The sequence below is a fragment of the Oryctolagus cuniculus genome, chromosome 3, assembly GCF_051225735.1.
Source record: "Oryctolagus cuniculus isolate XC-2025 breed Fujian yellow rabbit chromosome 3, ASM5122573v1, whole genome shotgun sequence".
NCBI lineage: Eukaryota > Metazoa > Chordata > Mammalia > Lagomorpha > Leporidae > Oryctolagus > Oryctolagus cuniculus.
Genome location: NC_142869.1, coordinates 108,519,023 through 108,537,403, shown reverse-complemented (window position 1 = coordinate 108,537,403; position 18,381 = coordinate 108,519,023). Strand labels below are relative to the sequence as shown.

At 44.2% G+C, this 18,381-nt stretch overlaps 2 protein-coding genes across 13 annotated transcripts in view; one reads left to right on the top strand and one right to left on the bottom strand.

Moving 5' to 3' along the window:
• Positions 1-4,387, top strand: part of CCNT2 (cyclin T2) — a 39,917-nt gene extending 35,530 nt beyond the window's left edge. For 7 of the 11 annotated variants that reach the window (XM_008258510.5, XM_089329286.1, XM_051849616.3 and 4 more), the window contains one exon: positions 195-4,387. In XM_008258510.5, the coding sequence (XP_008256732.1) occupies positions 195-1,622 (1,428 nt within the window). In that variant the 3' untranslated portion in view covers positions 1,623-4,387. The remainder of the gene's footprint in view (positions 1-194) is intronic. The other 4 variants (XR_007920689.3, XM_002712420.6, XM_089329290.1 and 1 more) reach the window with 1 other exon arrangement.
• MAP3K19 (mitogen-activated protein kinase kinase kinase 19) overlaps positions 3,554-18,381 on the bottom strand; it is a 69,246-nt gene continuing 54,418 nt past the window's right edge. Inside the window, exons 13-14 of one of the 2 annotated variants that reach the window (XM_051849600.3) lie at positions 16,695-17,392; positions 3,554-12,173 (exon numbers count right to left, since the gene is read on the bottom strand). In XM_051849600.3, the coding sequence (XP_051705560.3) occupies positions 12,107-12,173; positions 16,695-17,392 (765 nt within the window). In that variant the 3' untranslated portion in view covers positions 3,554-12,106. The remainder of the gene's footprint in view (positions 12,174-16,694; positions 17,393-18,381) is intronic. The other variant, XM_089329285.1, reaches the window with a different exon arrangement.

Sequence of the window (18,381 nt, the reverse complement as noted above, 5' to 3'; positions counted from 1 at the left end):
CCTGATTCTAAAACCAGAGTATTCAGCTTTTTATAGTCTTCCCATTATTCCTCCAAATAAGACATTTATTTACTGGCAACAAAATTTTGAATCCCAGGTGTCTTATTTCTTTATATTTAATATAGAATGTTCATAAGCAAAGAGATGTTGTATTAAATTCCTTTGCTATCACTGCCCTTTTGTGTTTTAAATAGGCTAATCAGGCGGCTAAGAAACCAAAAGTAGATGGACAAGTATCAGAGACACCACTTCTTGGTTCATCTTTGGTCCAGAATTCCATTTTAGTAGATAGTGTCACTGGTGTGCCTACCAACCCAAGTTTCCAGAAACCATCTACATCAGCATTTCCTGCGCCAGTACCTCTAAATTCAGGAAATATTTCTGTTCAAGACAGCCATACATCTGATAATTTGTCAGTGCTAGCAACAGGAATGCCAGGTACCTCATACAGTTTGTCATCACACCAAGAATGGCCTCAACATCAAGAATCAGCAAGGACCGAGCAGCTCTATTCACAGAAGCAGGAGACATCCTTGTCTGGTAGCCAATACAACATCAACTTCCAGCAGGGACCTTCTGTATCACTGCATTCAGGATTACATCACAGACCTGACAAAGTTTCTGATCATTCTGTTAAGCAAGAATATTCTCATAAAACAGGGAGCAGTAAACACCATGGGCCAATTTCTGCTACTCCTGGAATAATTCCTCAGAAAATGTCTTTAGATAAATACAGAGAAAAACGTAAGCTAGAAACTCTTGATCTTGATGTAAGGGATCATTATATAGCTTCCCAGGTAGAACAGCAACACAAACATGGACAGTCACAGGCAGCCAGCAGCAGTTCTGTAACATCTCCCATTAAAATGAAAATTCCCATCACAAATACTGAGAAACCTGAGAAATACATGGCAGATAAAAAGGAGAAGAGTGGCTCGCTGAAATTACGGATTCCAATACCGCCCACTGACAAAGGTGCCAGCAAAGAAGAGCTGAAGATGAAGATAAAAGTCTCGTCCTCAGAAAGACACAGCTCTTCTGATGAAGGCAGTGGGAAAAGCAAGCATTCAAGCCCGCATGTTAGCAGAGACCATAAGGAGAAGCACAAGGAGCACCCTTCCAACCGCCACCACACCAGCAGTCACAAGCATTCCCATTCACATAGTGGCAGCAGCAGCAGCGGTGGCAGTAAACACAGTGCTGATGGGATCCCACCCACTGTTCTGAGGAGTCCTGTTGGCCTGAGCAGTGATGGCATTTCTTCTAGTTCCAGTTCTTCAAGGAAGAAGCTGCATGTCAACGATGCATCTCACAACCATCACTCCAAAATGAGCAAAAGTTCCAAAAGTTCAGGTAGTTCATCTAGTTCTTCCTCCTCTGTTAAGCAGTATATATCCTCTCACAACTCTGTTTTTAACCATCCCTTACCCCCTCCTCCCCCTGTCACATACCAGGTGGGCTACGGACATCTCAGCACGCTCGTGAAACTGGACAAGAAGCCAGTGGAGACCAACGGTCCTGATGGCAATCATGAGTACAGTACAAGCAGCCAGCATATGGACTACAAAGACACATTCGACATGCTGGACTCGCTGCTCAGTGCCCAAGGAATGAACATGTAATCACTTGTTTAGGTCACTTTTTTCTTTACTTTTTTTTAATTTAAAAATTGTTGGAATGGAAAACTTCCTCCTGATCTAGCAGTGGTAACACCTGCTGTTGCTGCCACTGCTTCAATATTTGTAAGTGCTGCTTTATTCTTCATTCTGAAAAGAAGAGATTATAGTAAACAAGTTTTTATCTCCACATATGATAGTGTTATAAATACTGCAAAAGCATGGAAGGTGCAAAACTCAATATTTCTACAATTGCAGCTGAGAACATTAGGATGAATGGCTGGCTGCTTCTAGGAATATAAGCTGCCTCAAGCATTGGTTATTTATAATTTGAATACTGTAGCTATTTTTTGTTGTTGCTTGGCTTTTGAATGAGTGTAAATTGTTTTCTTTTGTATATTTATATTTGTATGTATGATTTGCATGTTTCATTGATAAAGGGATAAAACAGTATACTGACAACTGTTTACAAGAAAGTGGAGAAAAATGTACATACATTTTTGTATGTTTAGATATTACCATAAATACTCAGGATTGGAGCTGCTTGTAAGTATAACAATATACAGAATAACTTTATTTTCTCTTGTCAGAGTCCATCACTAATCTAAAACAGAAGTGGCACTTTTTCATGTTAACCTTAAACTCTAGGCCTTACCGAAGGGGGACACTTCACTACCAGATGGGTGTACAGTGCCACACATGGTATGGTCATTTACACTGTGAGGCATGGAACTTTTGCCTTCAGCGGTTCTGACCAGATAGGCTACTGAAATAGCCCCTAGTTTTCTGAAGGCTTGAAGAGGAAAAAAAGTTTACATACTCTTGATGTGAAGTGCATTTAAATGTTTGTTGGCTTGTTGCAGTGCTATAAAACAGAGCTGTTAATAATGGTTGTGTGGATTACTGTGATTTGAAAACTAAATTCACAAAGACTTATTTACATAGTGAAGAGTTAGTTTTTTTCTTAAAGAACTTTAACACTACATATTTTATTACCAGTAAACAGGGATCACTTTTCTTTTAGCATTCAGAATGTCACCATATTCTTAAATATATTCCTCCCCTGATGCGTGTTTGTGTGTGATGCCATATTTCTTTTTCAGGTAAATGCAGTCTTCCTTACAGAAATGAAATTATACCTATGCTCTCTCAATTCTTTTATATTCTAACAATAAATAAAAAGGAAAGATCACTGTGCATTGTACCTGTATTTGTAGCTTATGGTTGTTATCAGGAAGCTCTGTAAAAACTGGTCAGCCTCCAGACAAAGCCACTAGTGGAGGTTTTACATTTGTTTGCACATCTCAGAATATTCCTGTTGACATCAAGTTTGCACAGTCATCTGACTTCTGATAAAGCTATAGACTTGTTTGAATTTGACTTAAGCAAACCAGTAATACAGCTCTTGCTTATCAGTTAATCTTGACTTTATTCTCTGGTAAATCTTGGAGCTGTTGAGTATCTTTGGGATGGGTTGGATTCAAGTTCTGTTGAACTTAAAAACTGTCTTATTTTTTCCTCTGTGTATATGAATTATTTTTTTGTTACAAAGCCACTGATAACGTGCACAGTTGTAATTTTACTCAAGTGTGTTGTGGTTGTAAATATTGAGAGTTTGATCTTGTGCTTTACTTTTATTTAGTAATTACCTAATTTGCCAGTAGCTTTATTACTTTTTTTAAGAGAATTGTTCATTGTTTTGTCAATGTTATTTGAACTTGGGATACTAGGAGCTCTTTCTAGGGCCTTTGCCTAGCTAGCATGTCCTAACGTTTGTTCTTGTCTTGCATAACTTGAGTATTCTCTGTCATTATATGTAACTTTATTGCTCTGTATGGCATAATCTTGTATCCACAAACATGGTAATTTTGATGCAGTTCTTTTACAGTGGTACATAATCCAAGGACTAGTGTAGAATTAAGCTGAGTACAAGATGAGGGGGGGAAGGGGTTTGTTCTTGGTAATTTAGATGTGAAACCTCTACAGAGCTATCATGTGAAATGACATTAGGGCAGTTGTGCTACTGTATAATTGGGGGTAATACCAGGAATTTTAATAAGATTTTGTAAAGAATATCCAGAAAAGTAGTGAACTTATTTTCAGTATGACATAGAAAACAATGTGAATATTTAAGGTCTGTGACTATAGTTAAACTTCACTAAGAATTTGCAGAATTGTTTTTTGAGATGTGGGAATAAAGGTAATTTTGTTGAATCTTTATTGGTGCTAATGATGGACAGTTAAAAAGGTAGCTAGTGTATATTGTTATGGGTCAGTACTTATTAGTACTTCCAAAATGAATTTGAAATGCTATGTATTCACTTTTCACTCTGTAAATGTAATTCTTTACAATTACTTTATTTATTAAAGGGCAGCCAGTTCTAATTTTTACAGGATTGTGTGAGCTATTCAAACTCTTTAACCTCTGAACAGGATATTAAGCTTCCAAAACTACAGTGGAGATAAATATGGAGACTGAAGTTTCATTTCCATTAAAAGAAAACCCTTATTCATATTACCATGAATTTGCTTTAACCATCTCATTTGCGTAAAAGAGTTAATCTGCCTCATCCCATTAGGCTCTACCAAAGAAAAAGACTCAGAGGAATGAGCACGATTAATGTGAGTCTTCTTGTAAGTAGCCATAAATAAACCAAAATAGTGTCATCAGATTTAGGGATGAAATTCCATATGTGCAAAGTACTGTTAAGGTGATAACGTTTTGATGAGATTTTTAAAAAATATTAAAAAGCATTAAACATCCTATAAAAGAGTGACTCATTTTTAAGTTGTGTTTTCCCAGGATCACAGACTTGTTACCTTTATGCAGAAGCATGTCACAAACAGGCTTTATTTACTTCTACCTCTTTAAACAAGTTTTCTAATACTGAGCTCTCGTGCCCCTTAAATATTTGCCTTAGCTACTTTAAAATACATTTTCAGAACCAAAGCAAGGGGTATTTGTTCACAGAACATTCTCAGAGGTCTGCATTGAAAAATGGCAGCAGTGTCCTTCAGTGGTAAAACCTTTGCAAAGCTTCCAGATTGCAAGTGCTTAAGTTCTGAAAAGCCACATCTTCAGCCCTGGGTTTACCTTAGGGAGGGATCACCTGTGCATCTTGATCTTCCTTTTATGTATTCAGATTAGTTATGGTTAAAGTTATTAGGTTGAGTCCACTAAAGAAAGTTTTCTACCAAGAGGTATTGTTTCTTCAGGAATGTGATGAAGGGCTGCTTATATTAATACTTTGTACTGACATTGTAGTCATGTAGGATACCTTTTAAACTAAAGAAATGACTAGTTGACATTTACTTCAGAGAACCGATTTAAAATGTTTTTGTTACCAGACATTCTTGCCTTAAAATAAGGTTTCAAGCACATTTCTTTTATATTTGAGAATTTAATTGCAAATTTGTATTCCTTAAGCAACATTAGAAATAAACCACTGCATTTATATGCATTAATATTATGCAAGTATACTTTGTTGAGTAGATACTTCAAGGTTTTGCATTTACTGTGGAAGTAAGGGTGGTGGGTTGTTCTGCTTGTTGTTTAAGCATGATGACAAGGGTAAAGGAAGACAGTATTGTTCTTAAAAGAGCTCACCTTTCCCAGTTTTTGTCTAAACAAAGTAGTGTTTCTCACCAGCTACTGCCCTTAAATTTTTGCCAGGTGATTTTTAGGGTATCTGCTGAGAAGATTATGAACATTCTTGTTATTAAGAATATATTTGATTTAGTATTTTTCTCAATGGTGGCAGTCTCTCTCAAGAGGCTTTCTTGAGAAGCAGTAGGGTTTGCTAACTCTAACTCCATTTCACCCAAATGAAGAATCAGCAATTCCCATACTCTGGGGAGACTTGAATTAACCAAGTTCAAGACTCCTGCCCGTTTGTTTAAGGCAACACTGATTTATACAGGGTTTGTTACATTGGAAAAGCAGCACATTCTGTCCCTGCCTTCTGGAGGAACCAAGTTCCAAGTCTCATAGGTTAATTTGGAAGTTAAGATCTTTGATCACATCTCAAATCAATGAGTAGCTCCATTGTTGTAACTAATGTAAGCCAAATCCAAAATTTGCTTGTTTTCTAAGTCTTGAAACAGCATCCGCCTTTAGTAGAGATGATCTTGCCGGTGAGGCTGGAGCGTTCAGAGCGTTGTAGCATGGAGAGCATGCGTGTGTTCACTCCGCGTCGTCGGTTTGGGCCCAGCCAGCTTTTGCCTGTGACTTCCCTTTTTCTGTTCTGTAATTCACCATAATCTGTTCTGCCTGACAGATTGGGTACTTTAATAAGCAAGATACATTGACGGCTGCATGGCTAGGAGTAATTCTTTTGTCATAAAAGTGACTTGTTCACTGTGATCCATTAATCACAAAAGTAAATTCTGAGGGCTAATTTCCTAGCTTTGGGAGGGAGCCTCACCTAAAAACCCCAAATATAGGTACTTGTTTAATAGTTTGTTTAATTTGGGTTGCCTGTTTTAAGTAACAGTGAGTACATTCCTACTATATTAAGTCAGGAATACATTCTTAACTAAGATGTGTGTGTTTCAAGCCACTCCACATGATTAGAAAAACTTGCTTTGTGTGTGCTCATTTGTTGTTAACAGTGATTGAGATTTCATTTTCTGAATGTACTCAAACCCCTCCACCATCACCACCACCAAGGACGATTGAATAGGTTGCTTGCTGATAGAAAATTGAATTGAAAACAGGAATATGTGTGTATGGCATGAATCAGTCACTGAATTTCAGCTTCTCAGTATCTATACAATTATTAATAAAATTTGTTTATGGACACCAGAAATCCAAGGCTCTAACATGTCTTGTTGAATTGATGTGAATCAGAAACAACTTTGGATCCCTGGGAAATGCGGGAAGTAAGATTTCTGATATAATTAATATTGAAATAGCTTCAGATGCCCAGAGTATGGCCTCTGGGATCAGGTGGACCACATTCCTGTCACAAACCTAGTGGTAGAATGACCTTGAATGAGTTACTTTGCCTTGACCTTTGCAAACTGTCAGTGCCTGTTCGTGTGAGGTTATGGTTTGAGTGGTCAGGGAGGGCCAGATAAAATCATTGGGATTGGCCGGCGCCGCGGCTCACTAGGCTAATCCTCCGCCTAGCGGCGCCGGCACACCGGGTTCTAGTCCCGGTCGGGGCGCCGGATTCTGTCCCGGTTGCCCCTCTTCCAGGCCAGCCCTCTGCTGTGGCCCGGGAGTGCAGTGGAGGATGGCCCAGGTGCTTGGGCCCTGCACCCCATGGGAGACCAGGAAAAGCACCTGGCTCCTGGCTCCTGCCATCGGATCAGCGCGGTGCGCCGGTCGCATCGCGCTGGCCGCGGCGGCCATTGGAGGGTGAACCAATGGCAAAGGAAGACCTTTCTCTCTGTCTCTCTCTCTCTCACTGTCCACTCTGCCTGTCAAAAAAAAAAAAAAAAAAAAAATCATTGGGATTTAGGAACATCTGAAGAGTAGATTGGGGATACTGAATGTAATGAAGAGGGCCAGTCCCCCTGCAACAAGCTTGAATGCATTACTACATGTCTACTGTTCCAGAATTCACTTAAATTGTTGGAGTTCCGGGGGGGGGGGGGTGTCCCACCTCCTCTTTGGATCTAGCTTCCTGCTAATGTGCGTGGGACATTAGCAGATGATGCAGCAGGTACGTAGGCCCCTGCCACCTACATGGGAGACCCAGATAGTTTCTCGCCCTTATATGCAGCCTGGCCCAGACCTGGCTGTTGTAGGTACTTGGAGAGTGAAACAGCAGAATGAAAATTTCTCCTTGACTCTAATAAAAACTTTAAAAATAGATTCATTATGATTAGTATTTTAGGCTTTTCTTGTTTAACTTCTTGGGTCACTGCCATGAAAGGTGAGTAGTTCACTTATCTGGATCGTTGCCATAAAAGCTAGGGGTAGTTACTTATCTGGAAGGGGAGTTATCCATCAAGAATGGTGGATCCGAGCTCCGCTCCCCACTGGGTTTCCTGGACCTTCCACTCAAGAGAACATAAAACTGACAACTGACTGGAATAACTTTTAAAAGAGAATGAGAATAACGAAGTTACTTCCTCCAAAATGAATCTTAAGCCCAAGTGTAAAATAAGTGTCTAAGTCACATTAGGAAATCTGTTTTTACACCAGTAAAGACTTGTCCTGTTAGCATAGAATAAATTGATTGTTTTTGGTTTTACTTAAGAACTTTTTACAGAGGTAACTGCAGTGTTCATCCAGGTGTGTGGCTTATTTTTTTCCCCTGCTGTTTTCAGTGTGTAATGAGAGGCATCACATGTATTAGCACTAGTATATCTACATATTCCTGCCTCCCACCACCTCACTAATGAGGGTGCTTATCAGACTGCTGAGAGCTTGCTTGAGCCTCTCTGTCCAGGAGTGTACTCACCAGTTTGGTTTTTCAAATCAATGCAGGAATGAGTTCTGGATAACTTTGAGCCTTAGTAGTTGACAACTTCGAGATGCTCTGACAGAAGGAAGTATGTTGCCTTTCCTGGGGACTGTTGGCTGTCAACTTTTCACAATGTTTCGGCATACACAAAACTAACGTTAATGATAGATGCTGCCTACCCCTGGAACTGTAAAGTCAGAATTGCCATGAAAGGGTGTTTTTAAAAAAAAAAAAACTCAGCACCTGCAATTAAATAGCTACTTGAAGCTGAATTAATAAGGGGCTGGTGTTGTGGCATAGCAGGCACCTGTAACACGCATCCCATGGGGCACCAGTTCAAGTTCCAGCTGCTCCACTTCCAACCCAGCTCCCTGCTGATGGGCCTAGGAAAGCAGTGGGAGATGGCCCAAGCCCTTGGGCCCTTGCAGCCACATAAGAAACCCAGAAGAAACTCCTGGATCCAGGCTTTGGCCTGGCCCAGCCTTGGTTATTGAGGCCATTTGAGGAGTGAACTAGCAGATGGAAGACTGACCTCTAACTACCTTGCAAATGAAATCTTAAATAAGAGCTGAAGACTGGGTCTGGCAGGTGATAAAGATTTTTTGGCTGCTCCTTGAGCAGGTGAAGTGGGTTAGTCTCAGAACTGCTTGATGACCAAGAGCCAGGGCTGTTGGCAGTGCCCCTACAATGAGCCACCACACTGCCTATGCCAGAGCTAACCCTGTGTGATGGCAGCTCCCCTAATTCAGCCACTGAGAAGTGTCAATAGTGCAATGCTAGAACAAACCTAAGCAGACACTGTAGCAGTACTCTTGAATTTTACTGGGAGGATTAAGGGGTCTGTGGTTGAGTTTGGACACAGAGCATAATGGGGGGGTGTGAAAACCGGGTCATTTGTTCATGATGCTCATGGAGGGGGATGGCAGTACTGCTAAGTGAAAACTGGCAAGCTTTTCACACCATGTAAGTGATAGTAGGGAGTTAGGGATAAATGAGCTAGAATTGTAGCCAGTCATGCATTGCAACTGATCATTTACCTGTAGATCCAATACATCCACTTTGCCATGGAAGGAGGAGATGTCATGGTGGCCACGTGGAAGCTAAGCTCTATGTGGAGGTGCCAGAAAGCCTCAGGCACACCAAACTCCACCCAGACGGCCCACTTTGTATATGCAGTAAGCACTACTCCGTATCAGAAGAGACTGATAATGTAGGAGGGGCCCTTCTGCTCTTGATCACGCTTGGGGACCTTTCATGTCTCCTCTCCAGCCCCCGATAGGCAGCTCTCTGGCTCACTCGTGACAGATATTTCCATGTGGTGTGGCCCACACACTTAAATATCCTGCTCTTGCTTTATACTGCTGCTTTGAGTTCTGTGGGGGCAAGAGCCTGGAATCACAGTGTGGGCCAGTGAATTTGTCAGTGTTTCCATGGTATTTTGAGGAAAACTTCAGGATGCAGTTGGTATCATTTATAAACTCAATCTGGAAGGCAGCAAAGAAAGGATCGCTCAGGTCAGACAAGCCAGGGCTGATACTGTGCCGCACTGGGTTAAGTTGCACTCTGCAGTGCCAGGATCCCACCTGGGGGTCAGTTCTGAGTCCCAGCTGCTCCACGAATGATCTTGCTCCCCGCTAATGTGCCTGGGAAAGCAGCAGAGAACAGCCTAGTACTTGGGCCCCTGCACCCACGTGGGAGACCCAGAAGAACCTCCTGGCTCCTGGCTTCAGCCTGGCCCAGACCCTGTTTTTGTGGTCATTTTGAGGGCGAGCCAGCAGATGGAAGCTCTCTGTCAGTCCTGTCTCTCTGTTAACTCTTTTCAAATAAATAAATGGATCTTTTAAAAATCATACTTACAAAAAAAAAACAAAAAATAAAGATCATCGGGTGGATAGCCTTGAGAAGGTTGGTTAGCTGTGAACCATACAAGTGTTCTCTACTAGTAAAGGCAGAGTAATACTACCATCCCAGAATCCCAGACAGCAGCTGGAGTTTAATGTGCCTTTTCCCTGCAGACCCACATTCTCCAAAAGGAGGCTGTGGTGGAGACACACATTTGAGCAATGGTAATGGAGAATGTAACACCAAACAACTGCTCATATCTTAAAATGGATGAGTCACAAAAACAACAGAAAGCTCTTGGAACTGAGGCCTGCCTAGTAAAAATGTCAGCATTGGGCACCAGCATTGTGGCATAATGGGTTAAGTCCTGGCCTGAAGCATCGGCATCCCCTATGGGCGCCGGTTCAAGTCCCAGCTGTTCCACTTCTGATCCAGCTCCCTGCAATGCACCTGGGTATTCCACAAAAGATGTTCCAAGTCCTTTGACCCCTGCACCCACATGGGAGACCTGGAAGAAGCTCTTGGCTTCTGCCTGGCCCAGTCCTGGCCATTGGGCCATTTGGGGAGTGAAAATTCTCTCTCTCTCTCTTTCTCTCTCTCTCTTTCTACCTGTCCCCAACAGATGGAGTTCCTGGCTTCTGGCTCATGGCTTCAGCCTGGTCCAGCCTTGGTTGCTGAAACCATCATTTGGGGAGTAAACCTGAAGATGGAAGAACCTTCTGTGTGTGTCTCCCTGTGTCTCTCCCTGGAGGATGCTCTGCCTTTCAAATAAATACTCTGTTAATTCCAAAGTTGTAGTCAGTCTTCTTAGGTATTAATACAGAGGGTAGGTTTTGACACCAGCCTCATGGTCTCTTCCTGAGATCTGGACATAACATACAAACAAGTCCACTCCCTGCCTTTTCCCCACAGAGTTTAAAAGGCTTGCACGTAAACAATGAACTACTCCAAAATTCGGTATAACATTCAGATTTTTTAGAGAATGTCTCCAAAATGAAAAAAAAAAAGCCCTCATTTCACAAAATTACATTTTGAGTCTTGTTGATAAAAAAGCAAAATAAGGAACACATCTCTTAATTGCTCACAAAATATGAAAAAAAAAAAAAAGTGGCAAATTTGAGAGAAAGAAATTAAGATAACACCCCCGAAGACCCACCTATTGTTAGACACTGGCCAAAGTAAAATCTGTTTTGACCTCATCTTGACTGTATTTCACGTTTGTTTTTCCAGAACTTCTAAAGGAGTTTGACAAAGTCTGATACCTGTGATGGAGGACAGCTAAGGTTGGTTTGTAATTGTGCCTTCTTGATGTGATGGCAGCCAATAAAAAAGAATGTGGTTACAGCTTCAGAGAAGTCAACAGTAGCAGAAACCTCAGCAAACATGTTTAGCCCACCCACTTAAAGGGAAAGGACTTGTAAGAGCCCTGAGAGGTCGCACTTCTGGAAGGTTTGCCGACATTCTGAAAATGAATGTGTGTGAAGAGTGACCTCACAGATGACGTTTTGTTCAGATGCAGAGAGAAAACTATGCGGAGCCACTCTCCCTTTATCAGGTCCCCAGCTCCTGTCCTGCCATCTGGTTCAGGCTTAGCTAGTTCTAAATGTGCTAATGACCTAATTCAGTGTGCAAACAGGTAGAGTCCTGAAATCACACTACAGCTCATTGCAGGGAAGGCAGCCTCAGGTTTGTGGCCTCACCTTAAATGCTCCAACTCCTGGGAGAGTTCTGAGGAGCGCTGGGACCCTCGATCACGAGCTGCCAACACCTTTAGCTACTCCTGGGCGATTTAAAGTTAGGATAGCTGCCCGTGTAAGCAATCTGGCCTCTCTCGTCATTTACTTCCTAGCCTTCCCCTAGTCTCCTTTGCCAGAATTAAGTGTCTACTCACCAAGCAAGAAAACAAAAGGTGTTTTTACAATTTATTTTAAACTCATGACATTGAAATTGGCCAAAAATAAAAGGAAAAGTATAAAGCAAGAGAGACTAGTGTAAACACTGGAATAAATTTCCCTGTTTTAAAGAAAATTTTCTTCTCATGCACATGGGTAATTACTCCCAAGGCTTCTGGAAGCTAGCACGAAACTGAGTTAGTGACGCCGCAGGATCTGGTTAAGTTGGGTTAGTTTGAATTCCCGGTGGGCAAACAAAGGTCCCTTAACCGTCACTCCCCGCAGTGAAGCAATAACAGAGCATCTACGGCGGAACTGGGAAGACGGTCCGGATGGATGTTCAGTGGCTTCTCTTCAGGAAGGGGTGGCTCAGGAGCTGGAGAGCCGAGGGTCGCTCATGCTGGTCCCTGAGAAGGAAACAAGTCTTAGAAGGAGAGTGTCACGTGGCTGCCGTGAGCTCTGCGTGGCTGGGATGCAGAGTTTAATACTGCAGGCCCGGCCTCTGACAGGCTACGGTTCCGTCCTTAACTTAAGCAAGGGGTCCATACTCTCCTCGTCAATAAAATGGCAACAACAATAAAAACTGAATTCTTTAGGAAAATTAAATAACATACCAAAGGGCTTCAAAACATCCATGGAAAATGGAATTAAAAGATAAGGGGGGGGGGGGGGGCGCTATGGCGCAGCAGGTTAAAGCCCTGGCCTGAAACGCCAGCATCCCATATGGGCGCCAGTTCTAGTCCTGGCTGCTCCTCTTCCAATCCAGCTCTCTGTTATGGCCTGGGAAAGCAGTGGAAGGTGGCCCAAGTCCTTGGACCCCTGCACCCATCTGGGAAACCCGGAAGAAGCTCCTGGCTCCCGGCTTCAGATCAGCGCAGCTCCGGCCGTTGTGGCCAGCTGGGGAGTGAACCAGCAAATGGCAGACCTCTCTCTCTGCCTCTCCTCTCTCTGTGTAACTCTGACTTTCAAATAAATTGAATAAATCTTAAAAAATAAAAATAAAGTGGAGCCAGGCGTTTGGCCTGGCAGTTAAGATGGCAGTTGGGACACTGTCATCACACGCGGAGTGGCTGGGTGTGCCTGGGGTTGAGTCCTGGCTGGCTCCCAATTCCCCAGCTCCCTGTGAGTGTGCACCCTGGAATGAAGCAGGCGATGGCTCAAGCTCTTGGGTCCCTGCCATCCATGTGGGAGACTCGGATTGATTTCTCAGCTCCCAATCCCAACTACTAAGGGCATTTGGGAAGTGAAACAGTGGTGGGAGCTCTCTGTTGTTCTCTCTCTATCTCCCCCATCTCCCTGCAACATCTATCAAATAATTTTTAATGAGTATATTCCATGAACTTTTTGAAGTCTCCTCTGTATACAAGCTTTTTAAAATTTTTTTTATTATTTATTTTTATTTATTTGAAAGAGTTAGAGATAGAGGTAGAGACAAAGAGAGAGGTCTTCCATCCACTGGTTCACACCCCAGATGCTGCAATGGCCAGAGCTGTGCTGATCCGAAGCCAGGAACCAGGAGCTTCTTCCGGGTCTCACACATGGGTGCAGGGGCCCAAGGACTTGGGTCCTCTTCCACTGCTTTCTCAGGCCATTAGCAGGGAGCTGGATTGGAAGTGGAGCAGCTGGGACCCAAACTGGCAGCCATATTGCATGCTGGTGCTGCAGGCGACAGCTTTACCTGCTACGCCACAGAAGCGGCCCCGGTATATAAGCTTTTAAACAGTGCACTGTAGTTTAAAAATCTGTAGCTATTGTGAGTCCAGAATTGAAAAGACTTTTAAAAGATGTTGAAATGTACTGTGGGGCCGGCGCTGTGGTGTAGCAGGTAAAGCCACTGCCTGCAGTGCCAGCATCCCATAGGGGTGGCTGGTTTGAGTCCTGGCTGCTCCTCTTCTGATCCAGCTCTCTGCTATGGCCTGGGGAAGCAGTGGAAGATGGCCCAAGTCCTTGGGCCCCTGCACCCTCATGGGAGACCCGGAAGAAGCTCCTGGCTCCTGGCTTCAGATCAGTGCAGCTCCAGCCACTGTAGTCATTTGGGAAGTAAACCAGGGGATGGAAGGCCTCTCTTTGCCTCTGCCTCTGCCTCTCTAACTCTGGCTATCTTTTGATAATTGTAAAAGCAAATTGACCACTAGATCATTTTAAAGGTAAAAATGGAAATAAAAGCAGAAATAAAAATGTAAAAATAAGTTTTAAAAACGGAAATAAACAATTTAAAATTCAAAAATTTCAGTTTTATGCGTTATTTCAAAGCACAAACCGCTCACCATCTGGAGGCCCCTTCTCCTAACTTCAAAATCTCGTCTTCAAAAGTCCTTTCCTTGCCGCCTGACGGCCACCGTATTTCTTCTATTCCTGCCAATGTAGCTAATACAGTCAAGCTCAGTAGCTTTTTTCCCCCAACATTCATTATTCTCCTAAATTCTTTTTTTTTTTTTTTTTTTTGACAGGCAAAGTGGACAGTGAGAGAAAGAGACAGAGAGAAAGGTCTTCCTTTGCCATTGGTTCACCCTCCAATGGCTGCCGCGGCCGGTGTGCTGCGGTCCGCGCACCGCGCTGATCCGATGGCAGGAGCCAGGAGCCAGGTGCTTCTCCTGGTCTCCCATGGGGTGCAGGGCCCAAGGACCTGGGCCATCCTCCACTGCACTCCCTGGCCACAGCAGAGAGCTGGCCTGGAAGAGGGGCAACCGGGACAGAATCCGGCGCCCCAACCGGGACTAGAACCCGGTGTGCTGGCGCCGCAAGGCAGAGGATTAGCCTAGTGAGCCGCAACGCCGGCTTCTCCTAAATTCTTAACCACTCACCTGTAGACACCGTCCTCTAGATAACACTGTAAATGAGCCAACATTGCTGTCCAACAAAATGAGCTCTTCCCAGTCGCTTCTGTGGCATTTGCAGTACTAGCTCCTCCCACCCAAGACAGTCTCTGCTTAGACTTGCCGGAACTCTGCCTTCTCGGTTCTTCCAGCTTAGAGCAACTCCGCCTCTCCTCCCCACCCTTCCTTTCTGCAGGTCCACAAGGACTCCGTGATTTACCCACAAACCCTTTCAAAATCATTTGCCTCAGCCCTCTCGGTTTTTTCACTGCCCCTCTTTATTGACTTGATACTGATGTTTAAATAAGAGCTTCCAATTTTAATGACTCTCCTCAGCTCCAATTCCATAGTTCAAGTGTCTCTTTCAATGAAAGGGGCCCTTTTCAACTTTTTGCTCTATGCTCATAACTTTCTGTTATTTTTCCCATTATCCGCAGCTGGTTGATAGGACAACCAAGAAGTCCTATCCAGTCCTCCATCAGCAAGTCCTGGAATCCCTCTCCTACAATCCCACTGCGTCAACACCATCAGCAGTCCCAGCTCTGGGCGCCTGCAGTGTATTTTCTACCCCGAATCCTTTATAGCGCCACGTTCTTCACTCCTATGGCAGCAAGGCTGAACTTGGCCTGACTTCCCACAATGCTCAGTGTGCCAGCAGCCAGACCCTGTCCCTCACCCCAATCTACACTGATTTCTCACTGCTTCCTCAAGTGCATTTCTGTTCCTGGCAGGCATTGCTACTGGCCTTAAAATTCATAGGGAGACCAAGGTGGGAGAGAGGTACATCCATTGGCAGACAGGGAGACCTGTGGATTCTGAGAGTCATTCCAAAAGGGAAAATAGGGGCCGGCACTGTGGCAGGCACTGCTGGCATCCCATATGGGGGCCAGTTCATGTCCTAGCTGCTCTTCTTCCAATCCAGCTCCCTGCTAGTACGTCTGGGAATGCAGTGGAAGATGGCCCAGGTGCTCGGGCCCCACACTCACATGGGAGACCTGGAAGAAGCTCCTGGCTCCTGGCTTCTGATAGGCCCAGCTCCAGCTGCTGCAGCCATTTGGGGATAGAATCAATGGATGGAGGATCTCTCTCTCTCTCCCTCCTTCTCTCTCTCTCTCTCTCTGCCTCTCCTTCTTTCTCTGTGTAACTCTGCCTTTCAAATAAATAAAAACTTTTTTTAAAAAAAGAAAAAGAATGGGAAAATGAACCTCTTGGGAATTTGGGGTTGCTCCATGTGGCTGCTAAAAGCCAGGGTGCTGGGGTTTTCATCTAGGGATAAGAAATCACACACTTCCTTCAAAGACAGGAAATTAAGGTGCAGCCTCAGGCTTGCTGTCCTGTAACTAGGTATCACGCCTGCATAGGTACATAGGGTTGTTTTGCTCTCATCTTCTTACAGGGGCCCAGAAACCCCAACACAACTCGATCTCTGCACTACACACACACACACACACACACACACACACACACACTTTAACCAGAACCATCTTTCTGGGTTTTTTTATGTTTTAGTCTCTGAATTCAGATTCCACGCGAGCACAGGATGCCTGAGTCGAAGTTTGAAAACCACACCACTAGTTTTTCTCTATGATCCCTCATCGTTCTAACATTTTACCCAGAATTTTCGGCCGTGGAAATGAAAGAGGATAAGGAACGGCAAAGGAGGCAATTTTCTAGGGCTTTTGTGTTTCCTCAAATACTCCCCAACTTGACACTTGAAACTTTCTAATCTGAGATTTGCTGCTTTGGCTCAAAATGTTTCCCCTCAACTTAAATGCAAGGTGATGTCAGCTCACCAGAGCCAGTCCCTAGGAAGACATCCAGGTGGTGAATAAGTAGATCTTTAGCGCACTTTGCAAACCCATTGATCTGAGAAGTATCGTCAGGGCCTGATAAGATGTGCAATTGAGGCCCTGCCCCCTGCCCCCCTGCCCCCTGCTCCAACAACGGGCACAATCGCCCATTGCCTGGTGATGATCTTCTCAGCACCAAATCACTGCCTACTTGATTTCAGAACCAAAACGGAGGTTTTACTGGGCCCTTGGTTGCAAGGCGGATGTCTGCTGTTCACAGCCCCTGGGCATTCATCCCCCCAGCCTGTTTCCAGCTTCTTACCTGGTTAGGCACATGCGCACGAAGTCAGCTGCGTTTTCTGAGAAGTGGTCTGGCAGGGAAGGCATCAGCCCTCTGTGAGCTCCTATGTAAAACAGGGCTGCCATCCTGTCCATGGAAGCCAGCGGGGGCTTTCCCGTGGCCATCTCAAACACAGTGCACCCAATGCTCCAGATATCCGATTTCCTTCCGTAGCCAGACTCACTGATGACTTCTGGGGCCATCCAGTATGGAGTCCCGTGTATGGACTTAAGCATGTCACTGTGGGTGCCGTTTAGGCCTGCCCAGGCCAAACGCTTGGCACAGCCAAAATCAATCAGCTTTATGATTCCCGTTGGCATGAGCATAACATTATTCCCTTTGATGTCGCGATGCACCACACAGTTCTCATGGAGATAAGCAACGCCTTGCAGAATTTGTTTTGTATACTTACAGAACACCATCTCCGGCAATGGCCCGAAGCGGTTTATAATACTCGAGATTGAGCCACCAGGGACAAACTCCATGAAAATGCTTACAGTGTTCTCTTCCAAGCGCGTCCCCAGATAGGCCACAATGTTGACATGTTTCAGTGCTTTCAGAAGCTCTACTTCTTCCTGAAGTTTCTGGTACTCTTTTTCAGTAGCTGATTTATCAGAGGTATCCAGAGCCACCTGTTTTACAGCTATTAGCTGCCCTTGGCTAGTGAGACCACAGTATACCTAGAAACACACGTGTACCTCATTAAATCCAGATGCCATAACTGGCTTACACAATGCCTAATGTGACATACTTCACTCTCCTTCCTCCCATGTCCTTGTTTTTTTCAAAGTCGATACACCCCTACCCAAATGCAAAAACATTTAAACAAATGCAGTGTTTCGGCAGCACCAGCATGGGGATGAGCGGCATGGGGAATGAATACCACATGGGCTTCGAGTCTAATGCCTTGGATTGGTTAGAATCTTGGCTTCCCCATTCCAAGCTGTACAACTTTGGGGAAGTTGCGTAACCTGTTTGACTTCAGTTTTTTGCATCTGTAAAACTGAGGAGGGGCCATCGCTGTAGCATAAAAGGTTAAAACTCTGCCTGCAGTGCCAGCATCCCGTATGGGAACCGGTTCAAGTGCCGGCTGCTCCACTTCTGATCCAGCTCCCTGCTAATGCACCTGGGAAAGCAGCAGAGGATGGCCCAGGTGCTTGGGCCCCTGCACCCACATGGGAGCCCCATAGGAAGCTTCTAGGTACTGGCTTTGGCCTGGCAAAGTCCTGGCTGTTGTGGCCTTTTGGGGAATGAAATAGTGAATGGAAGAGCTCTCTTTCTCTCTTTCTCAAACCTCATTTCTCTGTATTTCTGCCTTTCAAATAAATAAATAAATCATTTTTAACCAAAAAAAAGTTTAAAATGAAACTGAGGTCATAGTATTTGCCTCATGGATTTTTTTTTTTTTTTTTGACAGGCAGAGTTAGACAGTGAGAGAGAGACATACACAGAGAGAAAGGTCTTCCTTCTATTGGTTCACCCCCCAAATGGCCGCTACGGCTGGCATGTGGACTGGAAGAGGAGCAACCGGGACAGAACCCAGAGCCCCAGTCGGGACTAGAACTCGGGGTACCAGCACTGCAGGCAGAGGATTAGCCAATGGCCGCATGAGATAGTGGCTTGGGAAAACTCCTCAACAAGTAAATGAGATAGGGTTAGTTCAGCTCTA